The sequence below is a fragment of the Bufo gargarizans genome, chromosome 3 (assembly GCF_014858855.1).
Source record: "Bufo gargarizans isolate SCDJY-AF-19 chromosome 3, ASM1485885v1, whole genome shotgun sequence".
Lineage (NCBI taxonomy): Eukaryota > Metazoa > Chordata > Amphibia > Anura > Bufonidae > Bufo > Bufo gargarizans.
This window is the reverse complement of record NC_058082.1, coordinates 186,649,848-186,663,225: the sequence shown is the minus strand read 5'-3', so window position 1 is coordinate 186,663,225 and position 13,378 is coordinate 186,649,848. Positions and strand designations below refer to the sequence as shown.

Genomic DNA, 13,378 nt, shown 5'->3' with positions numbered 1-13,378 from the left:
CAGGCTGCCATTCTCAGTAGTCATGTACTATACTCACTGACATCACCGCGTGTGAGTGGCCACCAAAGCATCTCCACTGGATCGGTGGGGGACTGAAAAGGTTAGGCTTTTTTTTGACAGGGGCATACTGAATAATAACAAAAAGTGCGGTGGAGTAAGATGTGGCAAATGTATTGCGAATTACGGGCCTCTTAGCAAATTAGTAGTGTCTTCTGGCTGGCTGTGCTTTAAATGGGAGCACAATGGATGGAGCCGAACTTCCAGCGCTGGAGCAAATCCCAAACAGCTGATCAACGGGGGTGCAGAGTGTCAGATCCCTGCAATTTGTGATATTGATGGCTTGTGCTGAGGTTAGACCTTCAATATCAAAATACTGAAAAAACCCTTTAACCCTTAGGCTACCAGCGCCATACATGTACGGCGCTGGTGCGATGCGTAAACATGACACCTGCTGGCACGTGCAGCGTGCATCATGGCTGGCAGATATCTGATGTTTCATACAGTAGAGACCTGCGGCTAATTACCTTGACCGGCAATAATGCCGATCGCAGTAATTAAATGCTTTAGATGCCGTGATCAAGTGAGATCACAGCACCTAAATGCGCAAAAACCAAGAAGCGCTACTTGGTAGCCTTCCTGAGTAAGTTAACAGTATTTAAACTGCAATTCTTATTTTCGCCACCAGATGGCAGGCCAGGATAATGAGCAAAAGTAAGCAAAATAAGCTAATAATAAATTCCTGATAAACCCCAAAAAATAAAGCAATAAGCTCATTTCTGAGGCACATAATGATCACAATTTTTTTTATGTAAAAAAATATATAAAAAATATATAAATGTTTAATTATACGGAAATTGGGGTGATTTAAAGAATAAATACCTAAATAACAATAAATATAAACATCATGGGTATCACCGCGAACGAAAATGCCCATACTATTAAAATAGAAAAAAAAATATTCCAATACGGTGAATGGCGTAACGGAAAAAAGGGTCAAAATGGTCGATTTTGCCATTTTTTTTATTGCTTCTCTTACCCCAAAAAATGTAGTAAAATATGATCAAAAAGTCAAGCATACTCCAAAATGGTATCGGTTAAAAGTACAGATTTTTCCGCAAAAAATTAGCCCCTAAACAGCTCAGTAGACAGAAGTATAAAAAAGTTATGGGGGTCAGAATATGGTGATATAAAAAAATGTTCTCAGAGTATCCATGAGGTTAACCACCTCTTAAATAGAGCGAGCGACAGCGGCCAAAAAAAGACATAAGTTAACTGACTTACCCCGAAACTACAACCGGATATTTTTAATTACCTTGTAGTATTGGTTTCTCTGAGTATTTTTGTTTTAAAAGTCAATAATAAAGGTTAAAGTTTTAACATATAGATAGGACCCCTTAAAGGAGTTTCTGGTCAGGTGACCGTGGTTGGGTTTTTGTTACAATCTCCTGAGGGCCCTATAGGGACAAAAATCTGGTTCTTTTTTTACCGCTTCCCAAAACATTTTATGCCATAATTAATGGTGGCATTAGAAAGTACAACTTTTCCCGCAAAAAATAATCCATCATACAGCTGTGACTGGAAAAATAAAAAAGTTATGGCTCACGGAAAATAGGGAAGAAAAATGAAAACGCGAAAAACCTCTGGTATCAAAAGGGTTAAAGGGGTTTCCTCACAATTGAGATTTTTCGCCTATCCAGTGAGAAAAGTGATAGGAGATACATGTCTAACAATCACTAGAACAAGGTCCCGGGGCCCCCATTCCTCCTCCCCGAGGAGAAATTTGAATGGAGCGTCATGGTGCTACTCCATTCAAAGTCAACAGGACTGATGGAGACAGTGAGTACAGTGCCATGTCAGCCCCATAGACACCGAATACAGAGGGTGGCCGTCTGCCCTGACGCAGCTCCATTCGCCCCTCCTCACTGCAGTCATTTTCTAGTGATGAGTGGGACCTCCAGTGATCAGACATTGTACATCAGAAATGTATGTCTGATACGTGTAACACAGGCCTGACGGGCACTTCTGTACTTGGCAGTGGATCAGGCCATATTGGCTTGTAGCACCCACCTTCTTGCCCTCCATTTTGTTTAATACATACATACATTTATACTAGTGTTTTTATTTTAGACATTTTGTAGGGGTTTTCTGGCCTTGGAGCCAAAGATACTCATGCTATGGTCTTGTACCCCTGAACATAAAAAAGAATACTCACCTGCCCATGTTCCCACCGCTGCTTCAAGTTCCCATGAGACCAGGAAGCGTCTGTGTCTCATGACGGCTGCAGTTAACCACAGGCTTCAGCGGTCGCAGAAGCTTGAATGGTGCGTCCCTGCTGAGGCCTGTGATTGGCCGCAGCGAGGAACGGAGCAGTGCTGGAACCACAGACAGGTGAGTTTTCTTTGTGATGCTCAGGGGTACAGGTCCAAAGCGGGACACACCTTAAAGAATATCAATGTGTGGTGTTTAATGTTCTTCATGACCAGATGGAAGGTCTCCTAACGTGATTCTTTTTCTTTCCCTTTTAGTGCAATGGTATAAAAACAATTTTCACAACTGGAAGAATGCAGAGAAAGCGTTACAACCGTTTGTTAGTCAAGCATAGCTCGCACAGAGCGTCGGATTGTGGCAACACAAGGCAGTATAACTATTCTGTTTCTACCTCTGAAGAGGACATGAAGTGGACGATGGCATGGTCCTGGCATGATTCTAACATGTCACGGTGTACATGGACTGTAGATCTGCAGCACTGTTTGACAGCCAGGAAATTAAGTTTATAGCCAAAGGATTTAAAATGGTGGGCATCTGACACCTGGCACCCTCGCTGATCAGTTGTTTGAAGGGGCCACAGCGTTTAGAGGAGCGCCTCCTTACAGCTAACCAAGCACAGTACTCTGTATAGCGGGCTGCGCCTAGGTCATGTGACCAGTGAACATGACATCACTGGCCTAAAAAGAGGTCTCTTCAAACAGCTGATTGTCGGGGGAGTTGTAAGTCGGACCCCCACTGATCAGATATTGATGATCCATCCCGAGGATAGGTTATCAGTATTTGAATCCTGGAAAACCCCGAAGCATTGGAAGAACTACTATTGTAGAGGTTGCTATGGAGCCCACAATCTAGCATGAAACTAACCTACAGAGCCACGCCAACTAATAAGCTGCTTTTCAAAAGTGCTAAAGGTGGTGGTAAATGGCAAAAAGTTTAAAAGTTTGGCGAAAAGCAGCAATGGCGCCAAAATGTATGGCTCTTCTGTACCAAAAAATTTGCATACAAACGTGATATATTTCCCCCAATGTTTTTTACAGGCTGAAAATACAACACTGATTTCGGGAGCAATCGGCATCAGAAATCCATGTGTTAGTTTCACATATTCATCGAAATCCGGCAGGAATCAGGCAATCAGGCCATTCTGGCCTGCTGGACCCCATTGACTATAATGGGATGCGGTGGGGATTCGGCTTCTCCCTGGCATGCATGCCGGGATTTGGCCAGACAAAAACCATTACGTGCAGTAATTTCTATCCAGCCGAACCCCAGCTCATATGCTAGCAAGCAGCCAGATGCCCTCCACATCTAGTCAATGGGTTCCTGCGGGCACGGGCCACTATTCGGCTACGCCGGATCTATAGAATTCCAGCTGGCTGTTCTCTGACGGATTTCTTTGACGCATTCGTGAAAGTGGCCTTATTGCGTTTTGTTGTACAATGAACTACAATACTGTGGTTTGTTAGTGTATTTTATGCATTATAGTCAATGGGACCGGAGCGGACTTCCAGCGGCACTACAGTCGGCCGTAGAAGGCTGCCTCTAATGTGAAAGTAGCCTTAGGCGCACCTCCGGCAGTCCTTGCGCAAAAACTATTCCAGCGCCTGACTGGAGTCGTTTTTCACGAACACTCAGGTGTAAGTGTTAGTAAACTCGCCAGGGCCAATGTTCGAAGTGTGGAACGCAGTGTAAAAATGCCCGTGTGACAACAGATTAGCGCAAATGTTTAAAAAAAAAGTTGCAGAAAGAGTCTTGTGACTATTTTTATTCCAAAAAGTAGATGGCCCCCAATATTATTAGTAAGTGACTGGTTTTATGGGAACATAATCATTCTTCTATCATTTTACATTACGGTAAGTGTTTGTCACCTACATTAGCAGGTCATCACTGAGGGCAGCAAGTTCTTGACGTTCCCGCCAAAGTCTAGAATGATATGAAGAGGAAGATTTACTATGATAGACAATTGCACTTTACCTTTCAGTTGGCATTGGCGCGAGGCTTCTGCTGCAGGTCCGATATGGAAATGTCTATTTAAATGTAATTAACTGTATTACACGGTAAACGGAAGTCTGAAATGTGAGATTTTTAAATTTTCTACTGTAAAATGTTGTCTATTAAGTGCCTAATAAAGAAAACATTTGTAATTTAGTAATAAACATGGTAAGTTTTATACCTTTCTGTATCCGTGTTCTGTGCAGAATGTAAGGATATGTTCACACGCGGCAGAAGATATTTCTACAGCTGAAAATCCGTTCCATTCATCTGATTGGAAGCAGATAGGTTTCTCCAAGCCCCATTCAGATGATCGAGACAATTGCAGAAGTGTCTTCAATAAACCTGTGCATGTGAACACATCCTTAGAAGGCATCTGACTACAGCTTTGTTCTGCCAGGAGAAGCAGGAAGATCCCCTGCATACTTTATGGAAAGGAGTGGAGAATCCTCCAGATTAATAGCTAAGGGCTCTTTCACACTTGCGTTGTTCTTTTCCGGCATAGAGTTCCGTCGTCGGGGCTCTATGCCGGAAGAATCCTGATCAGTTTTATCCTAATGCATTCTGAATGGAGAGAAATCCATTCAGGATGCATCAGGACGTCTTCAGTTCAGGACCGGAACGTTTTTTGGCCGGAGAAAATACTGCAGCATGCTGCGCTTTTTGCTCCGGCCAAAAATCCTGAACACTTGCCGCAAGGCCGGATCCGGAATTAATGCCCATTGAAAGGCATTAATCCAGATCCGGCCTTAAGCTAAACGTTGTTTCGGCGCATTACCGGATCCGACGTTTAGCTTTTTCTGAAGGGTTACCATGGCTGCCAGGACGCTAAAGTCCTGTTTGCCATGGTAAAGTGTAGTGGGGAGTGGGGGAGCAGTATACTTCCCGTCCGTGCGGCTCCCGGGGCGCTTCAGAGTGACGTCAGGGCGCCCCACGCGCATGGATGACGTGATCGCATGGATCACATGATCCATGCGCATGGGGCGCTCTGACGTCATTCTGGAGCGCCCCGGGAGCCGCACGGACGGCTCCCCACTACTACTATGGCAACCAGGACTTTAATAGCGACTGATCCGTCTTCAAATGCTTTCAGTTCACTTGCGTTTTTCCGGATCTGGCGTGTAATTTCGGCAAATGGAGTACACGACGGATACGGACAACACAAGTGTGAAAGAGCCCTAACTCTGGCGGTGTAAAAGTGGTGGCGATGGCCGAGGGGAACGCCTGTTTATCGGGTAATAGATCATTTGTGCGGACACTTTGAGCGCGCTACCAGCAGGTTTTATTTCACTCATAGAATGTGGCGTAAGAAAATGACCTATTGTACCGTTTTTACGTTAAACTTTTTTGTGTTTTTTTTTTTTTTTTTTTCAATTTTCCATGGTATTATCTCTATTTACAAAATGTTCCTAAAATTCAGCAATTTCCACTCTGACCACTAAGGGTGGATTCCCACCACTGCTATTTATTTCCATTGTTCTGCTCTTTTGGAACATAACGTAAGTGATGGATTTAGCACATAAGGCCACGTTCACACGTACAGTGGAAAAAACATCCATTAAAAACGGTTAAGGGCTTCTTTCACACGGCCGTATGGCTCTTTCAGTATTTTGCGGTCCGTTTTTCACGGATCCGTTGTTCTGTTTTTTGTTTCCGTTCCATTTATTACATAGGAAAAATTGGGCTGGGCATAAAATTTCCAATAGATGGTTCAGCAAAGAAGAGAGAAAGAAGTCCTGCATTTGGGACTTCTCTCTGAGCTGTTTTTGATGGAGGTCCTGAACACAGCCTCCGATGCAGATGTGAACCTCATAATATACAGTTGAGTCACATTATTATGATCACGAGCTAATATCCGGAATAACCACTGTATCCAGCATGGACTGCAGCTAGACAGATGGAAATGACTCAGTAAGGTCCTGGTAGGTTGTCATAGGTATCTGGAGCCAGTGCATCCCACAGCTTCTGGAGGGTACGAGGGGAAGGAGCCATACAGCGAACACAATGTCGAGGGGGTACCACAGATGCTAAGGTGGGTTCAAGTCTGGGGAATAAGAGGGTCAGGTATTACTTGGAAGTCTTAGGCCTTTCACATGGGCGAGATTTCTGCGCGGGTGCAATGCGTGAGGTGAACGCGCTGAATCCGGACCCATTCATTTCTATGGGGCTGTTCACATGAGCGGTGATTTTCACGCATCACTTGTGCGTTGCGTGAAAATCGCAGCATGCTCCTCTTTGTGTGTTTTCCACGCAACGCAGGCCCCGTAGAAGTGAATGGGGCTGCGTGAAAATTGCAAGCATCCGCAAGCAAGTGCGGATGTGGTGCGATTTTTCACGCACGGTTGCTAGGAGACGATCGGGATGGAGACCCGATCATTATTATTTTCCCTTATAACATGGTTATAAGGGAAAATAATAGCATTCTTAATACAGAATGCATAGTACAATAGGGCTGGAGGGGTTAAATTTTTTTTATTTAACTCGCCTTAATCCACTTGTTCGCGCAGCCGGGATCTCTTCTGTCTTCATCTTTGCTGTGCACAGGAAAAGAACCTGTGGTGACGTCACTGTGCTCATCACATGGTCCATCACATGATCCATCACCATGGTAAAAGATCATGTGATTAGCGCCGTGACATCATCAAAGGTCCTATTCCTCAAAGAAGACAGAAGAGATGCCGGCTGCGCGAACAAGTGGATTAAATGAGTGATTTAAATTTTTATTTAATTTTTTATGTAACCCCTCCAGCCCTATTGTACTTTGTTCTGTATTAAGAATGCTAATATTTTCCCATATAACCATGTTATAAGGGGAAATAATACAATCTACACAACACCGATCCCAATTTGGGTACCAAACATGCCGATTGTTCTCACGCGCGTGCAAAATGCATTACAATGTTTTGCACTCACGTGGAAAAATCGTGCATTTTCCCGTGACGCACCCGCATCTTATCCGGACGCCTGTGTGAAACAAGTGTTGGACGTTTTCTTGTTGTCCCCATCTGCCCCACGGAAGACAATCAGCATGTATGGGTGTACGCAATCTGCAAGTATGGATTCATACCCAAATCGGTTGAGAGTGCCTTCCACATGGATGAATGGACCCAAAGAATGCCAGACCATAACCACTGCCAGTTTGTGTTCTTCTCTGATATTTCTCGCCTGGCACACCAATGTCCATCAGTTTGATGAAGCAGAAAACAAGGCTCCTCGGAGAAGGTAACCCTCTGCCAATTAGCGGAGGTCCAATTCCAATACTGCAGCGAAAAGTGAAGCCTTTGCAGCTGATAAGTTAGAGGTGTAGTGATGAAGTGACATTTGCGCCGGTGCCCCACACGTCTGGTAGCCCCTTGGTTCATTTTGGTGGTGAGCTGCTCCACTGTAGCGTGTTGTTCCCCCCCCCCCCCCCATGTACCTTCGAACCTGACAAAGCTGCGTGAATCTTTTCAGAAAGCCCAAAAATGGCAAAAGTTTCAAAACTGTTGCATAAAAAAAAAAAATGCCAAAAGGCCCCAAAGTAAGAAAACACCAGTAGTAAAATAAAACGCCTTTAGCTAACAGCTGGAGCTGCAGTAGCCGCCACCACAATGCAGACGTGCAGAAAAATGCCAGTAAAAACCTGTGTGAACTGGAGCTTGTTCTTACGTGGCTTACTCTGGAGGTATTCTGAGAAGTACTGTGAGTGCCTGCTGCTTTGTACTATGGCGCGCCCCTGTGTGCTACCAGATGTCCACAACTCATGTCCGGGAAGGGGGAGAAATTTACAGTCAGACGAGGGGAGCCGTGGCACTCGTTCTGCCAGCTGCTCTTTTAGAATGGGCTTGTCTTGGTGAGATACCCGCTTTCTTCAGCATTAATGGGGTTGTCCCATTAAGACAACGTATCCTCTATCCACAGATTAAGGGATAAGTGTCTGCTCAGAGGGGGTCCAATCACTGAGGACCCCGCCAGTCACAAGAACGGATCCACGTCCTCTCATTTGCGTGGAGTGGGGGTCACGCATATGCCGCTCTATTCAGATCTCTAGCTGAACGCTTGTACTGTGCCATCTCTGGCAGTCGCATACAGCATGGGCACGTTCTTGTGATCGGCGGGGTCAGTTATCTAAATGGAACAGCCCCTTTTGTCCCAAGTTTCACGTATACACGGATGCCTCTGACAAATGCCATAGGCACCCGCCACCATAGGGTTCTTAGGGTACTTTTGCCTGTGTCCAGGATCTTTCACAGCCCTGCCCCTTCCATGTATGGGCTCATGCGTACCAATGTACTTTTTGGCAGCATCAGATCCGCAGGTCGGACCTATTCACTTCAATGTGGCCACAAAAGATGCGCACCGGACACCTGTGTGCTGCCTGCATCTGTATGTCCGTTCCGTGGCCCCCCCAAAAAACAGAACCTGTCCTATTCTTGTCCATATTTCGGATAAGGACAGGACTGTTCTATTGAGACTGCAAAACAGGCAATGGTCGTGTGCATGAGCCCTAAGCGTACGGCGACACTGGTCGCAGGAGCACTGATCCCGTAGAAATGAATGGTCGTATGTGTCCCGTCACTGCGACCCCTGAATCGCAAACCATTCATTTCTATGGGATTGTCGCCGCCGCCACCCTTATATATGGCATCACAAGCTGTAACTCCTGGTACAGCCGACATGTGCAGTGTACCAAAATGCTCCAACCCTGCTCACTATACCACAGGCACCAAACCGCATCTATACACAGGTGTGAACACTCATATACACGGGGACAAGGCTGACATCCCTATAATGCGCTGAGCGCACGCCGCTATGTAGGGAGAGAAGATATACGGAGCCTCCATTATACAGACACACTGGAAAATGTCTTGTGTCTGCATGACCCCAGGTGGATACCGACGACATTTCCAGTCAGCTCTGACCAGCCAGTATTACAGCCACCACGCAGACGCTTCACGGTATCCGCCTGTTCTATCTACACCGCGCATGCGCGGCTGTGTACGGCGCTCTTCCTCAGGGCACATATGCGGAGGCGAGTGGTGTTTATAACTGCGAGGGAAATGCAGGGGAGAAAATGTACCACAGAAAGGTGTAATTACACAGAGACGACCACTAGGGCTCCTACCACTACTTCTCTCAGGCCAGGGAGTACAGAGCCGAAATAGCTCAGTTGGGAGAGCGTTAGACTGAAGATCTAAAGGTCCCTGGTTCGATCCCGGGTTTCGGCAGCAGGGTTCTGTTTTCATGTCAGTCTGATGTAATAATCACGTTTCTTAGTTGTTTGTGCATTTTTATGTCGTTAGGTCACAGTTAATAGTCATGTGCCTTGGAAAACACATTTTTTGTCATCTGTGTTATGTATCCCTTTATTAGGAGACATGTGCCACCTTTCCAGCATGCCCAGATGTGCTGGTGAAAGGGTCTGTCTCATGGATACAACCCCTATCTGTAGCTATGTGCCGTTCCTGGTGTTCATCTGAATGGCCGCCGTATAACACTGCTCATGCCCGCTGCAGGGAAAATGGCTGACTGGCCGCGGCCCAGTGTGATAGGCCAACATCACCGGCGGCTACATTGTGCCAGAGACCGTCTCTGAAGAAAGCTATAAGAGCGTTAGGTGAAAAAGGGTAATGGACCCAAATACATGGCAACCCCCACCCCTAAAACACACTGGCCCAGATTCACTAAAGTGTCAGGGCCTGGAATGTGTCTAAAAAGTGACACAATTGGGCGAAACTAGGGTTTTTACACTTTTTTTACTTGCTCAATGAGGGGCAGGACTTATTGGAACATGGGCAGAGCTCGGTGGGAACGGGCCACCGCATAAAATGCTCCATTTGCGCCAAAATTACACAACAATTCTGGCATAAAATTTGGTGTAAACTCCGTCAACCAATAGTAGATATAGAATTAAACAGGTGTCCATCCCTGCACCCCATGTATTATCCAGCCTGAGCCCCGTGATACATCTGGGATAGCACAATTATCAGCAAATTATCGAGAGAAAGCGTTCACAAAAGCGCTCCTTTGCGATAATTGGCTTGTATAATTGAGCTGCCGATCAGGATGACTGATACCTGATTATCGGCAGCGCCTCTCCCTGTTTAATCATTGATGTGCAGCCGAAAATGAATAGAACAGAATGAGGGAGGAAGGACTGCGGTAGCGATCGTTCCTCCACATGCTGAGTAATTAGTGTTCTCACCCATTAGCGTACATCAGGCAGTGTGATGGCGACTTTAGTTTGCACCATTTGTAGGCTACGTAAATCTGGCCAGTCTGTCGTGCTTCTAACATTTGCATCTTATATAGCTAACATTTAAAACAAAAATGTCAAGAAAAATGTAGCAAGAAAGTGCAGTGGTTTTGTGACAAAACGCTATGGGGCATCATGGCTCCCATCATTGAGCGGCGATGCCAGTATTACACACATGACCACTTAGGCCACTAACTAGCTGCAATGGTTATGTGCCAGCTGCTTGTAAATAAAGTTGGGCGAAATGCCAGAGCATCTGCGTGGATCGGCGGTGATGGAAGAGGGGGAGTATTAGGTTCTATTTTACAGCATATGCTGCCGTTTTACCGGAGTATTCTAGAAAAAGTTATCCACTGGATAAGGGATAACTGTTAGATCAGTGGGGTCCAACCACAAGGGCACCATGTCTCCATTTAAATGTAGCAGAGGTCAGGAATGTACACCACCACTCCAAAGTCTGTGGGACCAGTGATAGCCGACTGCTGTGCCCAGCAATCTCTGACATTTCCATAGAGGCGAATAGAGCAGAGGTCAGGTATGTACACCACCACTCCAAAGTCTGTGGGACCAGTGATAGCCGACTGCTGTGCCCAGGAATCTCCGACATTTCCATAGAGACGAATAGAGCAGAGGTCAGGTATGTACACTGCCGCTCCAAAGTCTATGAGACCAGTGATAGCCGACTGCTGTGCCCAGGAATCTCCGACATTTCCATAGAGACGAATAGAGCAGAGGTCAGGTATGTACACTGCCACTCCAAAGTCTATGGGACCAGTGATAGCCGACTGCTGTTCTCAGGAATCTCCGACATTTCCATAGAGATGAATAGAGCAGAGGTCAGGTATGTACACCGCCACTCTAAAGTCTATGGGACCAGTGATAGCCGACTGCTGTGCCCAGGAATCTCCGACATTTCCATAGAGACGAATAGAGCAGAGGTCAGGTATGCACACTGCCACTCCAAAGTCTGTGGGACCAGTGATAGCCGACTGCTGTTCTCAGCAATCTCCGACATTTCCATAGAGACGAATAGAGCAGAGGTCAGGTATGTACACTGCCACTCCAAAGTCTATGAGACCAGTGATAGCCGACTGCTGTGCCCAGGAATCTCCGACAGTTCCATAAAGATGAATAGAGCAGAGGTCAGGTATGTACACTGCCGCTCCAAAGTCTATGGGACCAGTGATAGCCGACTGCTGTTCTCAGGAATCTCTGACATTTCCATAGAGACGAATAGAGCAGAGGTCAGGTATGTACACTGCCACTCCAAAGTCTGTGGGACCAGTGATAGCTGACTGCTGTTCTCAGGAATCTCCGCCAGTTCCATAGAGATGAATGGAGCAGAGGTCAGGTATGTACACCGCCACTCCAAAGTCTATGGGACCAGTGATAGCCGACTGCTGTTCTCAGCAATCTCCGACATTTCCATAGAGACGAATAGAGCAGAGGTCAGGTATGTACACCGCCACTCCAAAGTCTATGGGACCAGTGATAGCCGACTGCTGTGCCCACCAGGAATCTCCGACATTTCCATATAGATGAATAGAGCAGAGGTCAGGAATGTACACCACCACTCCAAAGTCTGTGGGACCAGTGATAGCCGACTGCTTTTCTCAGGAATCTCCGACATTACCATAGAGATGAATAGAGCAGAGGTCAGGTATGTACACCGCCACTCCAAAGTCTATGGGACCAGTGATAGCCGACTGCTGTTCTCAGGAATCTCCGACATTTCCATAGAGATGAATAGAGCAGAGGTCAGGTATGCACACTGCCGCTCCAAAGTCTATGGGACCAGTGATAGCCGACTGCTGTTCTCAGGAATATCCGACATTTCCATAGAGATGAATAGAGCAGAGGTCAGGTATGTACACCGCCACTCCAAAGTCTGTGGGACCAGTGATAGCCGACTGCTGTTCTCTGGAATCTCCGGCAGTTCCATAGAGATGAATGGAGCAGAGGTCAGGTATGTACACCGCCACTCCAAAGTCTATGGGGCCAGTGATAGCCGACTGCTGTTCTCAGGAATCTCCGACATTTCCATATAGATGAATAGAGCAGAGGTCAGGAATGTACACCGCCACTCCAAAGTCTGTGGGACCAGTGATAGCCGACTGCTGTTCTCAGGAATCTCCGACATTTCCATAGAGATGAATAGAGCAGAGGTCAGGTATGCACACTGCCGCTCCAAAGTCTATGGGACCAGTGATAGCCGACTGCTGTTCTCAGGAATATCCGACATTTCCATAGAGATGAATAGAGCAGAGGTCAGGTATGTACACCGCCACTCCAAAGTCTGTGGGACCAGTGATAGCCGACTGCTGTTCTCTGGAATCTCCGGCAGTTCCATAGAGATGAATGGAGCAGAGGTCAGGTATGTACACCGCCACTCCAAAGTCTATGGGGCCAGTGATAGCCGACTGCTGTTCTCAGGAATCTCCGACATTTCCATATAGATGAATAGAGCAGAGGTCAGGAATGTACACCACCACTCCAAAGTCTGTGGGACCAGTGATAGCCGACTGCTGTTCTCAGGAATCTCCGACATTTCCATAGAGATGAATAGAGCAGAGGTCAGGTATGTACACCGCCGCTCCAAAGTCTATGGGACCAGTGATAGCCGACTGCTGTTCTCAGGAATCTCCGACATTTCCATATAGATGAATAGAGCAGAGGTCAGGAATGTACACCACCACTCCAAAGTCTGTGGGACCAGTGATAGCTGACTGCTGTTCTCAGGAATCTCCGACATTTCCATAGAGACGAATAGAGCAGAGGTCAGGTATGCACACTGCCGCTCCAAAGTCTATGGGACCAGTGATAGCCGACTGCTGTTCTCAGGAATATCCGACATTTCCATAGAGATGAATAGAGCAGAGGTCAGGT

General features: G+C 46.4%; 1 protein-coding gene and 1 non-coding gene across 2 annotated transcripts in view; both read left to right on the top strand.

Moving 5' to 3' along the window:
• TGDS (TDP-glucose 4,6-dehydratase) overlaps positions 1 to 4,439 on the top strand; it is a 32,671-nt gene extending 28,232 nt beyond the window's left edge. The window contains exon 12 of the mRNA XM_044285304.1: positions 2,526 to 4,439. Coding sequence (XP_044141239.1) covers positions 2,526 to 2,602 — 77 coding nt within the window. The 3' untranslated portion in view covers positions 2,603 to 4,439. The remainder of the gene's footprint in view (positions 1 to 2,525) is intronic.
• A 4,952-nt stretch (positions 4,440 to 9,391) lies between these two features.
• Positions 9,392 to 9,464, top strand: TRNAF-GAA. The gene has a single exon. It is a non-coding gene; the product is annotated as a tRNA-Phe (tRNA).
• Positions 9,465 to 13,378: the final 3,914 nt, after the last annotated feature.